We start from the raw sequence: 17204 nt of genomic DNA on the forward strand, positions 1-17204 counted from the left end.
TGGCCTGTGCCTGCTCGTAGAATACTTGCCCAGTGCTTTGATTTCCTGAGCACTCAGTAAGCATCTAGGCACTGAATGCTGCTTCTTACCTGCATTACCCTGTTGGAATCACAGGAGATCCCTGAGAGGCAGGGATTGTTAGTCTCCTCTTTTACAGAAGAGGAAACTGAGCCACAGAGAGTCACCAGCTGGACAACAAAGAGTTGGCATTAAATTCAGTTGACCCCAAAGCCGAGCTCTGCTGCATCCGTTTGGTTTAACATCCCCTGTAGGTTTTAGGGACTGAGGTGGCGTAGTGGGAAGAATGGAACAGTCAGTATTGAGAGAGGGGATGGTTGCGGACAAGGTCCTGGAGTTGTCTGGAAGGGATGATGCCCTTTATTGGGGAGGACTGACCTTGGGTGAGGTGCCCTGCGTCTGGATGGGAGAGGAGGACATCATGATCACGCACTCCAGACACACAGCAGGTACTCAGTATATACCCGCAAATGGATGGTCCCAGGGTCCTCCAAGCGAGGAAGCCCTACTGCAGGCAGAACACGGCATGAATTTAGGTGGTACAAGGACAGACACTATTTAACCTTAATAGCATTGCATGGATTTAAATTGTATTAGAAAATACAAGCAGCCATTGGATCTGTTTTCACAGATGTTATCATTTCCAATGAGCTAAGCCAAAAGGGGGGTCATTGAAAAAGGACTTGAGTGGCAAACTAATTTGGATGCAACCTAAATATTCTTCAACATGGGATTGGTTAAATAAAGTACATCCAAGGAATGGAGATTGAGCAGCCATCATAAAAGATGATGGAGTTCCCGTCAGGCTCTGGCCACAGAAAGTGAACACAGTTTTGACTGTAAAACACAGTGTGCAGTTGGAAGCCATGCTGAGGACAGGATGGGAAAGGCAGCCACCCGTGAGAAGGGGGTCTCTGGTGTCCCTCCTTGCCCCTGGCCACTCTGCCCCCTAGTGACCTCAGACCTGTCCTCTCCTCTACCCGCTAGTCTGCCTGGGCTCCAGCTGAGGCAGGTCATAGAGTGCACTGGGTTAGGATGACCTTTTCTGATCGCTAGGGAGTAACAGGGGAGGAGCCCTGGCCTTCCCCTGACAACTCTGTCCCACAGGCTCTGGTGCACACAGCAGAGCAGGCTCTCCGTGTCCCCTGAGCCAGCTCCTCCTCATGTCCACACACACCCAGGCTGTCCTCTGTCTTTGAAATCCTTCCCCACTCTATTCCTCTGGGGGACTTCCTCTGTCTCTGATGCTGGCCTCCCCATTACTCCTCAGCACATCCTCAAGTGAGGTGTCCTACTGGTCCTCCCTTCGCAGAAGTCCCCCAGATCTCTCATGCTCCATAAGCCGCCACCTGCTCCTCCTCCTATTTGTCCCTCTCAGAGATCATCTTTTCTAGATCTTCCTGTCTCTGCTGTGGCCCTGAGGTCCTTTTTCTGCACAACAGTCAGAGGGATCCTTCTGAAACACTGTCACTCCTTCTGCTTAAAACTCTGCAGTGGTGAGCAAGCCCCCTGCAGAAAGCAGCCCTTTCATTACCCCAGCCTGACCTCCGGTGGTATGATCTGTGCCTCACACATCCCAGCTCCTGCCGGGCCAAGGGTCCTCAGTCCATCCATATGATGCAGTGTTATTCAGTCATAAAAAGGAATGAAGCACTGACACATGCTACAACCCAGATGAATCTCAAAAACATTATGCTAAGCAAAAGAAGCCAGATGAAAAAGACCACATGCGTAATTCCACTTATACGAAATGTCCAGAAAAGGCAATCCCTTGAGACAGAAAGTGGTTGCCAGGGGTTGGGGCAGGGGAGAATGGGGAGTGACTGCTAATGGGTACAGGTTTCCTTTAGGAATGACGACAATGTTCTGGAATTAGATGATGGTGATGGTTACACATTGTGGATGTACTAAATGTCACTAAGGTAAACTTTTATGTGTATTTATCACAACTTAAAAAATACACAAAAGAATAAAAGGCTTAGTGAAGCTACTCGTGAGCCATCCCCAGCTTGAGTTCTTCTCCCGGGATCCGGGCAACCATCAAAGGAGATTCTGACACCCGAGGGGGTCGGAGGGCACCGAGCACCACACTACTGGTCCCAGCTGGGGCGATGTCCTGGTAGCGGCTCTCCTGAGCTCCGATTCTGGGGGGGCCGCAGCCACAGCAGTAACTCAGAGCTGGCCAGGTGACACTGCCAGGCCGCTCGCCTCTCTCCTCGGACTCTCAAGCCTTGATGCAGCCCAGAACCCAGCCCAGCCTCCTGGGGCCCGGCCCCAGTCAGCTGTTCCTCGAGCCTGGCCACGTCCCGGCAGCGCCAAGCCACGCCCCACGGCTCTCCTCTGGCTCCGCCCCGCCGCCTGTCAGCTCGCTTCCGCGTTCCCACGCCCCTCCCAGCAGCCCCGCCGCAACTCTTCCTTCAGCGAGCCTGGCCCCGCCTCTGCAGTTCAAGGCCACACCCCCAGGCCCCGCCCCTCCGCCTGTCCGTCAAACTCACCCTGGCCCCGCCCCGTCGTCTTCCTCCTATCGTTCTCTCTCGCTCTCCTCGGCGCGGCCCGTTGTTATGACGACACGGTCGTAAATCCGCCATCTTCCTGCGGCGCGTTGCGACATGGAGGGCGCGATGGCAGTGCAGGTGACGGCCGCGCATACGGCAGAAGCCCGGGCCGAAGCTGGGCGGGAAGCAGGCGAGGGCGGGGTCGCGGCGGCGGCGGCGGCGGCGGCGTCCTTGGCCCCCGGCGGCTTCCTCGGTCTCCCAGCGCCCTTTAGCGAGGAAGGTAACCGGGCCGAACGGGCAGGGCGCGGCCGGGGTGGGGGCGGCTCAACCCAGGCTGGCGGATGCCCCGATGGTCTGAGCTGCGGGAGGGACAGACCCTCCGCGACCTGGAATCCTTGCGGACCTCGTGGGATCGCGCGGGGCCTCAGAGCCCTCCACGAGGCCCCAGGTTTCCTCAGACCCTCGGGCCGCTCCTGCGGGGCGCCCCCTTATGGATACTCACAGATGCCAAGTCTCTGGAGCTGTCCGTGTAGACGTCCGCCGACGCCTCCATCGCCAGCCCTGCACTCTCAGGCCCGCGGCCCGGCCCCTGCTTCCCTGTCCGGGCACGGCCCTGCCCTCCTGTGGGCCCCCTCCCACTGCACCTGACGGGTCACTGGGGCCCGGGCCCGGGTGTGGCTGGAGGCTCCAGGAGGGCGGGGCCTCGGTCTCTCCGGGCTCTGGGCTCTGGGCTGGCCCTCGGGGAAGCAGCAGAGCCCAGGGGGCAAGAGCTGATGCACTGCAGCCAGCCTGCGGGCTCCGTCCCAGACCTGCTGCTTTCTAGCTACTAGACCTGAGCTGGTCACCACACACTCTCTGAGCCTTTATTTCCCCTTACAGAATGGACATGCTGCAGCTGATAATCATGTATCAAACACTCACCCTGCATCCGATTTTTCATTCTCAGACCAACTCCGGATGCTATTATTATTGTTATTCCCATTTTGTGGATGAGGAAAATCGAGGTTCAAAGATGTGAAAGTGACCAGGTCACCCAGGTAGTAAGTAGCAAGGACTGGATTGGATCCCAGAACTGTGTGACTCCTCACCCCACTCCCTTCACTTCTGGGTTCTGAGGCCGAGGTGAGAATGAGAATAGAGCATGTACATAAATTGCTGAGAACAGTGCTGGGACACGTGGAGGGCTCATTCACAGGGGCACTGATAGCTTTTGAACACAGAACTTGGGTCTCTGCCCTCTGCCCTTGTCCCATGAGGCTGTAGCCTGAACCAGACAGGAGGGAGTTGGCTAGTGATATTGGAGTGGTGGCCTGTGGCCCCAGAGGATTCGTATTCTTGGTACATTTTTTTCTTGTTCCTTATTCCAGCTTGGGGAGGGACAGTACCACCCGAGGCATAGCCAACCTGGGGAAGAGTCTCTTTGGAATTTCCTGTGCCCTGCTGGGCTTGCCCATGGCCTTGTCCCAGTGTTATATGGGACTGGGTGTGTCCCGTTCTGTGGTGGGGGTTCCTTCGACAGCAACACCCTTTTGCCGAGTCACACTCGGCGAGTGGAGTGGGAGGATTAAGAGCGTGGTGGGCACCTCAGTGCTTGACTTGTGACTGTGAGCCATGTGGAGGGGCCCACCCTCTGTCAGGTGGCCTTCATGGGCGAGTCATGGCTGTGTTTTGGCCCTTTGTTTGCTCATTAATTAAACAGACATTGTTCGGGCTCCTTCTATGCGCCAGGCCTCGGTTTGACTTTGATGTAGGACTGCGTGTGAGGTGATGGGAACTGGCAGTCTTTTCCAGAAGCGGAGGAACACCTCTCTTTCCCTCTGTGCAAACAGCAGGGCATCTGGAGTAGACCCTCAGCTTCACATTCTGGCCCCAGTGCTCACCAGGGTGGCCTTGAATCTCAAGTTGTTTTTCTAGAATGGGAATAGTCATCTCCATTTCCCCAGGGTGCTGACTGGATTTGGTGACATCTCAGTGCAGTGCCTGGCACACAGTAGGGACTCAGGGAGCGGGTAGTTTCTCCTGCAGGACCTGGGGCAGACACTGGCTGGTCAGGCCAGATGGTGCGGGACTCAAGTGCGATGGCTCTGGGGCGTGGAGTCCCTCTGTGAAGTTCCACCCTAGGCATCTTTACCAGAGCAGGGAGGTACTGCCTGTTTGGAAGTCAGAGTGAGAAAAGAGTGGTCACGGGTCAGGGCACCCACCTCTCCATGTTTGCTGGGGCTGGCCTCTCAGCTGGAGCCCTGTGGGCACCAGCCCACTGACCCCTGTTGTACTCTGCACACACACAGTGGATTGGCCCATTTTACAGATAAAGAAATGGACCCAAACATGGTCACTGCAGTGCCCAAGGGCACATGCGATCACCAGCATCTTAGATTCTGGGCCTCCATCATCCCCAGCCTGGCTCGGGCAAATCCCTCTACCCCCCACCAGCTACTCACTGGATCCCCATTATTTCTTTCTTTCTTTTTTTTTCTTTTTTAAAGATTTTATTTTTCCTTTTTCTCCCCAAAGCCCCCCGGTATATAGTTGTGTATTTTTAGTTGTGGGTCCTTCTAGTTGTGGCATGTGGGATGCTGCCCCAGCATGGCCCGACGAGCAACGCCATGTCTGTGCCCAGGATCCAAACCGGCGAAACCCTGGGCCGCTGAAGCGGAGCACGCGAACTTAACTACTTGGCCACAGGGCCGGCCCCTCCCTATCATTTCTGAAGTGGAGGTTTGGGCACAGCAGCCTCAGTGGATTCTTGCAGCCTAAGTATGTGGTCGGGGACACCCTCCGCTGGATGCTGCTCTCCCTGGGGTGGGGCGCCACTTCTGCAGACCTCCAGAGGATGGGAGCTGGCACCCTAGGCTTTGAGAGTGTTCTCGGCTGCTGTGGGAGGGCTGGGGAAGGTGCCTCTGGTTCTGATGCCACCCTTGGGTGGATTTGGCGGGGGGCTGGAGGCCCTCCCAAGCCTCGCTGACCACAGGCTCGTTGCAGATGAGGACGACGTGCACAGATGTGGCCGCTGCCAGGCGGAGTTCACTGCCTTGGAGGACTTCGTCCAGCACAAGCTCCAGAAGATCTGCCAGCGGGCCCCGCAGGAGGCCCTGCCCGCCACCCCTGCCGCCACTGCACTGCTGGGCCAGGAGGTGAGCCCCCGCCCGCTGCCACCACACACATACACACACACACACGCACACTTGTGCTCCCCTCCTCCCTGGGCTCATCTGACAGCAGGAGGAGGCAGCGGTGCACTGGGATGGACCTGTGCAGCTGGTTCCATGTGAGGCATCTGGTTGTGGGTGAGGGAGGGTCAGGGCCCTGCCAGCAAGAGCCTACAGGTGCTTGGGGTTTCCTGGATAGCTCAGGATGGCCTGCCCTTCTCAGCAGCCTCTGGCTGCAACCTGCACAGTTGGGACCCAGGGTCCCTCGTATCTTGGAGCCCAAGGGCCTGTCTTGGCTCAGGATATCATGGGGGCTTTTGTCCTTTTGGCTTATCTCTGGTTCTCTACACATAGTTCCTTGGGATCCCCCAAACGAAGCATAGCTCCATGAGTCCTGCCACCTCAGCATGAAAATGGCCAACTTGGTTGCTCCCCATGTGTGCTTGGGGCTGTCCACACATAGTCTTCTCAAGGACCATAGGGCAGTCTCGTCATACTCAGCGTATGGAAGTGGTAAGGGAGGCTCCAAGAGCCATCAGTTGCCTCAGGTCACCATTGGGAGTGGCCCAGAGGACAGTGGGCCCAAAGTTGTCTCACTCTGACCCTGTGTTCTTTATCTGCCCCTCCTGGACATGCCCTCTTCTCCAGGAAGGCCCCTGGTGCCACACCTCTAGCCCCTTTCCTCTGACCCCCTGCCTGGGGCTGGTGGGTAAAGGTACTCACCTTTAGCCCTGCACAGCCAGCCGAGCTTCAAGCTGGAGCTGCTGGCTCCTTCCTCCTGGAGTCCCCCCCGAGGGCACTCGCTGCTCTATGTTCAGCCTATAGCCTACAGTGGCCGGAGGCATTAGAGTGATGGGGCTGACCCCCTGGGCCTGATTTGGAGGAGCCAGGCTAGGAGTTGGGCTCAGAGCAGTGGTCCTGTTGGGAGAGACGAGAGTCCCATCCCTGCCATCCTACATGGACATAAACCCAAGCCTGCACTCTCCAAGCCAAGGGAGCTCTGGAGCCCCAAGGATGAGTCCCCTCTGTCCCCTTTCTCCTTCGGTAGGTGGTGCCAGCGGCAGGCCCAGAAGAGCCCATCACTGTGGCCCACATTGTGGTGGAGGCGGCCGCTCTAACAGCAGACATCAGCCACGCGCCCGACATCGTCAGTAAGCTGCTCGCCCCCGCTGTGGCTGTCCGTGCATGGTTCTCTTAGCCCACAGGTGTCACTGACCTAGTAGCCATCTGGTCAGGGCTGGAGGCTGGGGACCTCTGCTGCCCATGCCCCTCTGCTCTCCCAAGAGCAAGGCCTGGCTGAGGCCTGGTGCACACCTCCCCCAGGGCCAGGCCTGCAGGAGGAGTGGGCACTGGACCCCAGGCCCTGCCCTGTCTGGAAAGGGGAAGCATGCAGCCTGGGCAGACCTGGGGCACTCCTGGGCCTCAGGGAGTCCTCACTTAGTGTATGATCACGAGCTGGCTGCTCTCTCCTGCTGCTTCTCAGGACTATCTCTGCTCTGGTCCTTCTAGAATCTTCCCCACTTTTCTCCCCTCCCCCCCACTCCCACCCCATTCTTGCTTCCTGCCTCATAGTCAGCTCTGGAGAGTTGGGGTGAGGTATGCATGAGGTGCACCTGCTCCTCCAGCTCGGCCCTGACCTGATGCCTGAAGTTGGCCTTTACCTCCCCAGTGCTCACTCCTGCTTGGGGGTGGCGATTCCTGCCCTGATTCTCACACAGCTTTTATGAGCATACAATGCCAAGCCAGCCTCTTTAATGTCTTTTTTTAAGTTCAAATGCCTTGCCAACGTGCAGTCAGGGAGGGGGTGTTGAGAAGTCAGGACTGAGTCATATGCTCATTAATTGGGGACAGATGAGTGTGCAGGGGGGACATTGAAGGGAAGCCCAGGGCTGGGACAGGTGGAGGGAGCTGGGGCTGGCTGTGCGCACGTCCTCCCTAGGGGAGCACAGCCTGATGCCGTGGGAAGTCGGGAAGGGAATGGTCGTTATCTGGGGGGCCTGCTGGGCAGGGGCCTTGGCAGGTGGGTGAGTGGGTGGCTGGACAGGAAGCAGGTTTGGGCAACAGGTAGAACTTGGCCTTGGGAAGTCCCTGGAACCAGGTGGAGCAGGAAGAGGGGGTGGAGGAGACCTGAGCGAATCTGTTCCACCAAAGTCCCACCTCAGGGAGGTGGCAGGACACCTGTCCTTGTCTCCATGCTGTCTTTCCCCCTGACATTCCTGCGGACAAGGGTGTTCACCTGTTGCCACTCAGGAATAGGAATGTTGTCCTCTGGGAGGCGGGGCCATAGTCTGGCCCAGGTGTGGTGTTTGGTTTCTGGGGTGGGAGATGCATATAGGAAAACAAGTTCCCTGGGATTGGGCGGCATCTACAGGCCCCTGCCCACTGCCACAACCTCCATCTGGCCCAGCCTGTTGCTTGGCAACTCCTCGTGCTCCTGGGGCTCCTCTCTGGACACCCTGGGGAGTTTCCCCCTTTGCAGGCATCCTGGGTGCCCCTCATGTCCCCTTGGTGTCAGCTGCTCAGTGGTCCAGAGCCCAGAGTCGGCCAGAGTCCTAAATTGCCAGCTGCCAGCGTCCCAGGCCTGGGGGCGCTCAGTCCTTGCTGGGTCAGGGGGCATGGTCAGTGGGGGCTGCAGGGGACTGCATGGGACTTGATACCACTTCCGCCCTCCTGCCTCTTCCCTGGAAACCAAGTAGCATTTCATCTCTGGACTCAGGGCAGCCGTGTTCCCCCTTCTCTGACACGCTGGTCTGCTGTGCCATGCTCAAACTCAAGTCCTAGCCCGGCAGAAGTCCCTGTCCTTTTGGCAGTTTGCTTCTGAGGCCGAGGAAAGATAAAGTGTCAGGCATGTCAGCCAGGGCACCAGCGAGAAGCCCTGAATGGTTTATGAGTCACGGAACTTCCATTCTCTTTCTAGAGAATAGCTTGTCAAAACAGACGCCAGCCTGATTGAGATGGTTTCTAAGAAGCTTCACAACCCTTTCCCACATGTCATTTTTATGGGCAGAAATTGCGAAGTGTGTTTACAGCTCAGCTTTGCACATTGTCACGTTTCTTCAACACCCATGGGAGGTGCAAAAGCTTAGCTCCTTCCTCAGGCCGTCCCAGGTGTCTTGAGAGCGCTCAGTTTCCCAGGCCGGGTCCCTAGCCTGCTGGCCTGGAAACAGACGGCAGTGGGCAGCCCTGGAGTCATTTCCTCCTTCTGTTAGTGGGAGCTGGGCCAGCAAGCAGGGAAGATGGCAGTGAGCTGAGCCGGCCATTCTCTCTGCACCTGGCACTCTGTCGCCCTTGGAGGTGGCAGGATGCCCATGCACATCTAGTCCTGCGTTCCTCTTGGCTTAGGGGAGGGGGCATCTGTGCTCATGGTGGGTCTCCCTGATGGACACATCCTGGGGGCCTGGAGCTCCTCCAGGCAGCTCCACAGAGTCGGAGGGGTGTGCCTCCCACCCTGTCAGGCTGAGCAGGTGCTGTGTGCTGGGGCTAGGGGGTGGTCGAGACAGCTCCACCGCCCCCAGCAGTGGCCCCCAGGCTGGGATCCGGGGAGGCATCAGGGCCTGTGGCATCCTAAGGCTCAGGCTGACCCCCCTCTCCTCAGGCAGTGGACACATCAAAGAGGTCATCGTGGCCGCTGAGGCGGAGCCGGGGGACAGTGAGATGGCAGAGGCCCCAGGCAGCCCCAGCCATCAGGGGCCTGGGCTCACTGGGGAAGGCGAGCAGGCCCAGGTCAAGCTGCTGGTGAACAAGGACGGCCGCTATGTGTGCATGCTCTGCCACAAGACCTTCAAGACGGTGAGCCTCTGGGGCCTCGGGCTGGCCAGGCTGCATGGCCTGTCGTGCTTGGGGCAGTCTGGCTGGTGCTGCCAGGCCTCCTGCCCATTCCTGCCTGGGGCGGAGCCTGAGCCTCGCTGCCCCTCCCCCACAGGGCAGCATCCTCAAGGCCCACATGGTCACCCACAGCAGCCGCAAGGACCACGAGTGCAAGCTGTGTGGGGCCTCCTTCCGGACTAAGGGCTCACTCATCCGGCACCACCGGCGGCACACAGGTGAGCCAGCCTAGGGCCAGGAGCCGCACAGCACATGGCTGCTGCCCCTGGGGGTGCCCTGGCCTTCAGCTTTGTGACACCTATCACACCCTGCAGGGTGTGGCTGATGTGGCTGTGTCTCTGGGCCTGCCTTTCTGGGCACCAGACCATCGTCCCTGCCTGAGGCTGACTGTTCTCTCCACAGATGAGCGCCCCTATAAGTGTGCCAAGTGTGGGAAGAGCTTCCGGGAGTCGGGTGCACTGACCCGACACCTCAAGTCTCTCACCCCGTGCACAGAAAAAATCCGCTTCAGCATGAGCAAGGACATGGTTATTGGCAAAGAGGAGACACCTGCAGGTCAGCGTGGCGGGGGAGCTCCCTGCCCTGCCCCTGGCTGCTGGCCCGGGCACTGCCCTGGTCAAGGAGGTTTCTTCAAGGACTCTCTTGGTTATGCCTTAAAGGGTCTGGTGCCTCCACTGTGGGGACCATTACATCATCATCAGTGACAGGTGAGCCCATGGAGACGTCGCCTGTGATTCACCTGGTGACAGATGCCAAGGGCACAGTCATCCATGAAGTCCATGTCCAGATGCAAGAGCTTCCCCTGGGCATGAAAGCCCTGGCCCCAGAGGTGGGTGCAGCTGGGGGGTAGCTCTGTCCTGGAGGTGGGGGCAGCTGTGGGGGATGCCCTGGCCCCGGAGGTGGGGGCAGCCTCTGTCCGCTCACACCAGGCTCTCTTCTGGGCACTGGCTCCAGTGGGAACAGGGCTGACCTGGACCTGCCTTCCTAGTGCTCAATCTGATTGCATGGGACATGGGAGACCAGTGGTATGCTAGAGGGCAGAGAGGGGCAAGGTGGGGCAGAAGAGGGCAGGTGGAGAGGCTCTGGGGCCCCCAGGATCATTCCTGAGTGAAGATACTGGGTGTGCACAGTGGCCCCAGGCCCTTTGGGTCTGCCTTGTGTGGTGGGTACAGGTGGGTGCCATGTCCCACGCCACCTGGCCAGCCTCTCTCCCTCTGCCTCCCCCACAGCCCCCGGGCCCTGAGGAGCTTCCTTGTTCCAGCGAGGGCAGCCGTGAGAACCTGCTACACCAGGCCATGCAGAACTCTGGCATCGTCCTTGAGCGGGTTGCTGGGGAGGAGGGGGCCCTGGAGCCAGCCCCTCCTGCTGCATCCAGTCCCCAGCCCCTGGGAGGCGGTCCCTCAGAACTGCCACTGCTGGAGGTGGAGCAGGTGGACACAGTAGGTGCCTGCGCTGCCAGCATGCTCCATCTGGGGGGCTAGACCTTGGGTACAAGGTCACCATGCTGGCCTGGCCGCCAGCCTCCTTGCTGTGCTCCCTTCAGTGGAAAATTGTGTCACTTTCTGCAGTGACTTTGTTCCCTGATCTGTTTACTGCCCTCCCTGGGCCCATAATGGAGCCTACCAGGGTGGGGTGCTGCAGGGCTGTCCTCGTTGGTGCTGCTGAGGCCCAGCCTGCAGTGGGTGCTAGAGGCATGCTGTGGTCCCCCAGCAGGTGGCCAGTGAGGCCTCAGCTGTGCCCAGGACCCACCCGTGCCCTCAGTGCAGTGAGACCTTCCCAACGGCGGCCACCCTGGAGGCCCATAAAAGGGGCCACGCAGGTAGGTGGCGGGGGGGGGGCACCAGGCCATGCATAGCCTGTGGGTGACCAGGATGGACCCTCAAGCATGCAGTGGGCAGTCAGGATGGCCTGTCCTGGCAGCTGTGGTGGGGCCCCTGGGTGGTGGACCTGCCTGACATGGTGTGCGGCCCCAGGGCCAAGGCCGTTCACGTGCGTGCAGTGTGGCAAGGCCTTCCCCAAGGCCTACCTGCTCAAGAAGCATCAGGAGGTGCACGTGCACGAGCGCCGCTTCCGCTGCGGGGACTGCGGGAAGCTCTACAAGACCATTGCCCACGTCCGTGGCCACCGACGTGTCCACTCAGATGAGCGGCCCTATCCCTGTCCCGAGTGTGGCAAGCGCTACAAGACCAAGGTGGGCCCTGGACCCTGACACCTGCCCCCTCATCCGTGGGCTCCCCATTCCCTGGGCCAGATCTGTCCCTTGTTCCCTGCCCCCAGCCCTTCCTCGTCACCCCTGCCGCCAGCTTGCTCAGTCTTGGTCCTGTCTCTCACCCTGGGCCCATGGATGCCCTCCCTTGGCCCCAGAGGGAGGCGGGGAAAGCCGTGGCTGAGGCCAGGTTGACTCTGACACTGGGTCTCCACAGAATGCCCAGCAGGTGCACTTCCGGACACACCTGGAGGAGAAGCCACATGTGTGCCCGTTTTGCAGCCGAGGCTTCCGGGAGAAGGGCTCGCTGGTGCGTCATGTGCGGCACCACACGGGCGAGAAGCCCTTCAAGTGCTACAAGTGTGGCCGTGGCTTTGCCGAGCACGGCACGCTCAACCGGCACCTGCGCACTAAAGGTTGGGCTGGCAGGCGGCGGGAGGATGCGAGGGGCACAGTTGGGCACCCCTGACTGAGCTCCCCACTGCAGGGGGCTGCCTGCTGGAGGTGGAGGAGTTGCTGGTGTCCCAGGAGAGCCCTGCAGCAGCTGCCACTGTCCTCACTGAGGACCCGCATACTGTGTTGGTTGAGTTCTCGTCAGTGGTGGCTGACACCCAGGAGTACATCATTGAGGTGGATGTGGGGCCGCTGGGGCTGGGGTGGGGCCCAGGAGTGGGCAAAGCTGACCTCTGACCCTCCATCCAGGCCACCGCGGACGATGCGGAGACCAGTGAAGCCACAGAGATCATCGAGGGCACCCAGACGGAGGTGAGAAGCTTAGGGAGGGCCGGTGAGGGGAGACCAGGCACCCTTACCCAGACTCGTGGGCTGAACCGTGAGCCACCCACAGGTGGACAGCCACATCATGAAGGTGGTGCAGCAGATCGTGCACCAGGCCAGCGCTGGGCACCAGATCATCGTGCAGAATGTGACCATGGACCAGGAGGCGGGGCTGGGCCCGGAGGCAGCTGCTGCCGACACCATCACCATTGCCACCCCTGAGAGCCTAACAGAGCAGGTGGCCATGACACTGGCCTCGGCCATCAGCGAGGGCACTGTGCTCACAGCCCGGGCAGGCACAAATGGCGCAGAGCAGGCCACTGTGACCATGGTTTCGTCAGAGGACATTGAGATTCTGGAGCACGCTGGCGAGCTGGTCATCGCCTCGCCAGAGGGCCAGCTGGAGGTGCAGACGGTCATCGTCTAGCCTGGATGCCTGCAGAGTCCCGGTGGGCTGGTCTGGCGCAGGGGGCAAGGACCCTGAGCACCCTGCCAGTGCCTGCCTGGCCTGCGCAGAGAAGATGGGGCACAGAATTCAGGTGCTCAGAGGAGATATGGGAGTGTAAATTTACAGAGTTTTTTGTTGCTTTACAATAAAACATGAAAACCCGCCGCTTGTGATGTTGCGGCAGTGGCAGCCTGGAGGGCTGGCACCACTACCCTGGCAGGTCCCTCCACAGCAGCACCTGCCTGCCCAGGCCACCCTCTAGACTCTTGTGCCTGGCTACCCCGCCCAGGGCTCCTGGTGGGGCTGGCGGCACATTGGCGGCGCGTGGGTGTCCCTGGCATGTGGACAGACAGCTTCCTGCTGTTGCCCTGCCCACCTGGAGCTGTGGCCCCAACTTCCCGAGGCCTCCTGAGGTGGATGGAAGTGGGTGCTGCCTCACCGCCTCCAACCCTGGGGCTGTCCTGGGGCAGGGGACCAAGATCAGGAGACCCAGCAGCCTCAGCTTTTTACCCTGAGGTGACAATGTGTAGGAGAAGCAGCAGGAGACATGGGGCTGGGAATGGGGCTGGTGTTTCCTGATTGTGCTGCCTTAATTTTCCCAAGGGGATGCAGCTCAAGGAGGGAGATTCTGAGTAACGTAGTTTCTGGGGGGGTGGGGACAACAACAAGGCCTGAGCCATGGGCATGGCTGATCCTCTCCCCTAGTCCTGATGCAGGTCTTGGGTGGCTGTCAGGGGCCCCAAAGGCCCGGTTCTGACAGGCTTGGGGGCGCCAGAGCAGGCTCAGGGCGGATCCCCTGCCGCCTTGCCCTCGGGGGTCTATGGTGAGAATGGGAGCCAGGAATTCCGGCTTCCAACTTCAATGAGGGGGCGGGACCCAGCGCAGTCCGGCCCCTCCCTGGGCCAGGACCTCAAATACCCGTCCTGCTTGGGCACCAGAGCTGCTGCTTGACCAAGCCGGCGTCTGTCCGATGCCACGCACACACCCCCAGCTTGGACCTCAGACCTCCACTCCGACCCAGATATTGAGCCTCTGACTCTGCCCCGTCCACGTCCCAGGTGAGTCTAGCGGCGTGGTAAGCGGGTGGCTGCATGAGAGTGGGGGTCTCTCTATTTGGGCCTCAGTTTCCCCACGGTGTAAGAGACCGACCGTGGGCCTTGAGCCGAGCGCACCACCCTGGGGAGACCTGGAGAGGGCAGGGGGAGGATGCGCCTTCGCGCCGGCCAGCTTTGGCCCGGCCCTGCGTCCCCCGCGCCCCCCGGCGCCCCCGCGGCTGGGGCGGAGAGAGGTGGGTCCCTGTGTCTGACTCTAGGTCCCCCCTCACGCGGGCCGTGTCTGTCCCTCCCAGAAAGCCCACTCGGCATCATGGGCGGGCCCTGGGCCCTACTGGCTGCTCTCTGGGCGCTGGGGGACATCGGGGCCGCGGGGCTGCGCATTGGAGCCTTCAACATCCAGAGCTTCGGGGACAGCAAAGTGTCAGACCCGGCCTGCGGCGGCGTCATCGCGCAAGTGAGGCCGGGGACCGGGGGCGGGGCCGCCGCTGGGCTCTGCGGGAGAATCTGCCGCGCTTGACCCCGCACCTGCCGGCCCCTCCCCCAGATCCTGGCCGGCTATGACGTCGCGCTGGTGCAGGAGGTGCGAGACCCGGACCTGAGCGCCGTGTCTGCACTCATGGAGCAGATCAACAGGTGCGGTGGGCAGGGCCCAGCGGCGGGAGCCCGGGCCGGGATCCCAGGCCAGGCATCGGCGCGGCGCCTTGACCCGGGCCTGGCCCGTATCTCCGCAGCGTGTCCAGGCACGAGTACAGCTTCGTGAGCAGCGAGCCCCTGGGTCGGGACCAGTACAAGGAAATGTATCTATTCGTCTACAGGTGAGGGGCGGGGCCGCGGGGCCGGGGCGCGCTGGCAAGAGGTGGCTAGCTCAGCGAGCCCACTGCCCTCTCCCCCAGGAAGGACGCGGTGTCGGTCGTGGACACATACCAGTACCCGGACCCGGAGGACGCCTTCAGCCGTGAACCTTTCGTGGTCAAGTTCTCAGCCCCCAGCTCCGGTGAGGCCCCGCCCCTAAGGCCCCGCCCCCAAAGCTCCCCGCCTCCCCTCCCCACCCCCGCCACTGACACCCACGCGCTACCCCAGCAGCCAAGGAGTTGGTGCTGGTCCCGCTGCACGCGGCGCCGCACCACGCCGTGGTGGAGATCGATGCTCTCTATGACGTGTACCTGGACGTGATCGACAAGTGGGGCACCGACGTAAGCCCCCGCGTCCACACGGCCCCGTCCCTCTGGCCCCCACTGCCGAGGGTCCCCGAAGGCGCGCCCTGGGGAGGTGGGGGTCGGTGCGGCCCGTCGGCGGGCTCAGACCCGGCTCCGCGGCCTCCCGCAGGGCATCTTGTTCCTCGGCGACTTCAACGCCGACTGCAGCTACGTGCGGGAGGAGGACTGGGCGGCCATCCGCCTGCGCAGCAGCGAGGTCTTCGAGTGGCTCATCCCGGACAGCGCCGACACCACGGTGGGCAACTCGGACTGCGCCTATGACCGCATCGTAGTCTGCGGCGCCCGCCTGCGCAGGAGCCTGAAGCCCCAGTCGGCAGCTGTGCACGACTTCCAGGAGGAATTCAGCCTGGACCAGACTCAGGCGAGTGCTGGGCCTGGCAGGGGCGGGGGACGGGGGCAGCGACCGTCCTGGGGTCCCCAGGCCACCGGCACAGGCAGGCAGGAAGCGCCGTCTCCCCGCTGCCCAAGGCTAGCTCAACCTCAGCGCACCTGGCACTCCCCTCCCTGCATAGCATTTCTAGAAAAGGCCCTTAGAGGTTCAGTTCTGGCTGCATGGACCAAGTCTGGGATGGTGATAGGATGCCCTTTGCCTCTCCGGAAGCCAGGTCCCCATCGAGACGCCCACCCCACCTGAAGCAGGTAGCAGCAGGGGGGACAGCACAGGCCTCACTTGCAGGCTCCCCGCAGATGCAGCAGTTTGTAGATACCCAGTGGGCTCCATCCTGGGTGGGGGCAGTTCTCTGAGGTGGAGCCTGAAGGAGGACAGGCTGCTCAACAAGGCCTCTGAGGCTTGGCCCCTCTCCCTCCAGGCCCTTGCCATCAGTGACCATTTTCCTGTGGAGGTGACCCTGAAGTCCCACTGACAGCCCTGAGGCCTGCCAAGGGCACGCTGCCTGCAGACTCTGGCCACAAGGAACAGCCCCGCAGGGCTCCTTCAGGGTGGATGGCCAATCCCCAGTGAGGCCGCAGGAAGGTCAGCTGGGCCTGGACAAGTGGCCATAGACACCTTATGGGACGATTTGGAGCCTGCTTCCCCATCTGTAAAATGGGCTACCACCACCCACCTCATAAGGGTGTGAGGGGCACCCGTGGAGCACTGGGCACGCGGCTGTGCTCAATAAACACAAGCAATTGCTCAGTTGGTGCCACACACAGATCGGCTCCGAAGTCTCCGTATCCTTTCTTAGGACTCAGCCCTCTAGGGCACAAACCTCAGTCCTGCAGCCCAGTGGGTCCCTGATCCCAGCCCCTGTAGGGGACAGGGATGACTTGGTGTGCTCATGTCACATCCTGCTGGGAAGTGACCACCTCCACACTAGGCTGGTTCCAGAAGGCAGCTCCTGTGCTCACTAGCAGAAGCTCCTTGCTCTTGCTTTGCGCAAACTGTAAAGGCTTCCAAGAACTTGTACTAAGTGCAGCTGGGGATTAAGCGCTTACACGCAGGTAAAGTGCCAACTGGCAAGGCCGGATGTCCCTCCTGCAGCCCGCTTCCTAGGTCCTGCAGGGGTGAGGGTGGTCTGGTCAGGAGGGCCTGCCCTTGGCCCCCTGCCCCCAGCCAGTCAGCAGCCCTTGGACATTTGGGGAGTCCCTCGGTGGCAAGCAGGCCGCACCCCTCGCTCAGCCCAGGAAGGTGGGTAGGGTTCAGGTTGTGTCCACAGAAGCCACATGCCTCACGGTGGTACAGCCCCTTCAACGGTGCCTTCCTGGGTAGGTTCCTGCTCAGGAGCCCTGGGCTGGGTAAGGACTTGTCAGGACAGTGGCCTGCGTCCCGGGTGAGCCCATCACCTGAGGATCAGGAACACGTGGAACTGGGGTACATGGTGGAACTGACGAGGACCCAGTGAGGTTTCTAGTTTTCCAAACATCTCACCTTTGGCAAGATTTGGGAACTGGCCTGAATTGTACGGGAGGAAAAACAATTGTTTCAAAAACTTGGACAAGTTTTTCTTGCAAAATCTAAAATAAGATTTAGGACACTCGCAGTGTAGAACGCCTCACAACGTAATGCCTCCCT

General features: G+C 60.6%; 2 protein-coding genes and 1 long non-coding RNA gene across 7 annotated transcripts; 2 read left to right on the plus strand and 1 right to left on the minus strand.

Annotated features, from left to right (window-relative positions):
• Positions 1-1930: 1930 nt before the first annotated feature.
• On the minus strand, positions 1931-2649 carry LOC124241960 (uncharacterized). Its single transcript, XR_006889359.1, has 2 exons — positions 2514-2649; positions 1931-2162 (listed from the first exon to the last, which is right to left on the minus strand). It is a non-coding gene; the product is annotated as an uncharacterized LOC124241960 (long non-coding RNA).
• On the plus strand, positions 2516-13965 carry E4F1 (E4F transcription factor 1). 4 transcript variants are annotated; one of them, XR_006889358.1, is made up of 15 exons: positions 2516-2793; positions 5496-5647; positions 6711-6813; positions 9258-9451; positions 9585-9705; positions 9890-10042; positions 10147-10316; positions 10717-10926; positions 11198-11306; positions 11461-11678; positions 11911-12109; positions 12181-12323; positions 12396-12458; positions 12541-13009; positions 13857-13965. XR_006889358.1 is itself a non-coding variant. In XM_046666353.1 (14 exons), the coding sequence occupies exons 1-14, from the start codon at positions 2628-2630 to the stop codon at positions 12895-12897; spliced, it is 2355 nt and encodes a 784-aa protein (XP_046522309.1). In that variant the 5' UTR covers positions 2516-2627; the 3' UTR covers positions 12898-13086. The 4 variants fall into 4 exon arrangements, 2 of the variants coding, with proteins under 2 accessions (XP_046522309.1, XP_046522310.1); XR_006889357.1 differs by having other exon boundaries at positions 12541-13434; positions 13857-13939; XM_046666353.1 differs by lacking the exon at positions 13857-13965 and having other exon boundaries at positions 11201-11306; positions 12541-13086.
• Positions 13846-16344, plus strand: DNASE1L2 (deoxyribonuclease 1 like 2). 2 transcript variants are annotated; one of them, XM_046666357.1, is made up of 8 exons: positions 13846-13976; positions 14267-14427; positions 14518-14606; positions 14705-14788; positions 14867-14967; positions 15054-15166; positions 15300-15551; positions 16000-16344. In XM_046666357.1, the coding sequence occupies exons 2-8, from the start codon at positions 14284-14286 to the stop codon at positions 16051-16053; spliced, it is 837 nt and encodes a 278-aa protein (XP_046522313.1). In that variant the 5' UTR covers positions 13846-13976; positions 14267-14283; the 3' UTR covers positions 16054-16344. The 2 variants fall into 2 exon arrangements, with proteins under 2 accessions (XP_046522313.1, XP_046522314.1); XM_046666358.1 differs by having other exon boundaries at positions 15057-15166.
• The last annotated feature ends 860 nt before the right edge of the window (positions 16345-17204 follow it).

This window comes from Equus quagga, chromosome 7 (genome assembly GCF_021613505.1).
Source record: "Equus quagga isolate Etosha38 chromosome 7, UCLA_HA_Equagga_1.0, whole genome shotgun sequence".
In the NCBI taxonomy this organism is placed as follows: Eukaryota; Metazoa; Chordata; class Mammalia; order Perissodactyla; family Equidae; genus Equus; species Equus quagga.

Bases quoted from the DNA above. Each gene is read 5' to 3' on its own strand.
- DNASE1L2 (XM_046666357.1), top strand. From the start codon at position 14,284: ATGGGCGGGCCCTGGGCCCTACTGGCTGCTCTCTGGGCGCTGGGGGAC. The intron at 14,789-14,866 runs GTGAGGGGCGGG...CCTCTCCCCCAG, and splicing joins ATGTATCTATTCGTCTACAG to GAAGGACGCGGTGTCGGTCG. The intron at 15,167-15,299 runs GTAAGCCCCCGC...GGCCTCCCGCAG, and splicing joins TCGACAAGTGGGGCACCGAC to GGCATCTTGTTCCTCGGCGA.
- E4F1 (XM_046666353.1), top strand. From the start codon at position 2,628: ATGGAGGGCGCGATGGCAGTGCAGGTGACGGCCGCGCATACGGCAGAA. The intron at 9,706-9,889 runs GTGAGCCAGCCT...TTCTCTCCACAG, and splicing joins GCACCACCGGCGGCACACAG to ATGAGCGCCCCTATAAGTGT. The intron at 10,043-10,146 runs GTCAGCGTGGCG...TATGCCTTAAAG, and splicing joins CAAAGAGGAGACACCTGCAG to GGTCTGGTGCCTCCACTGTG.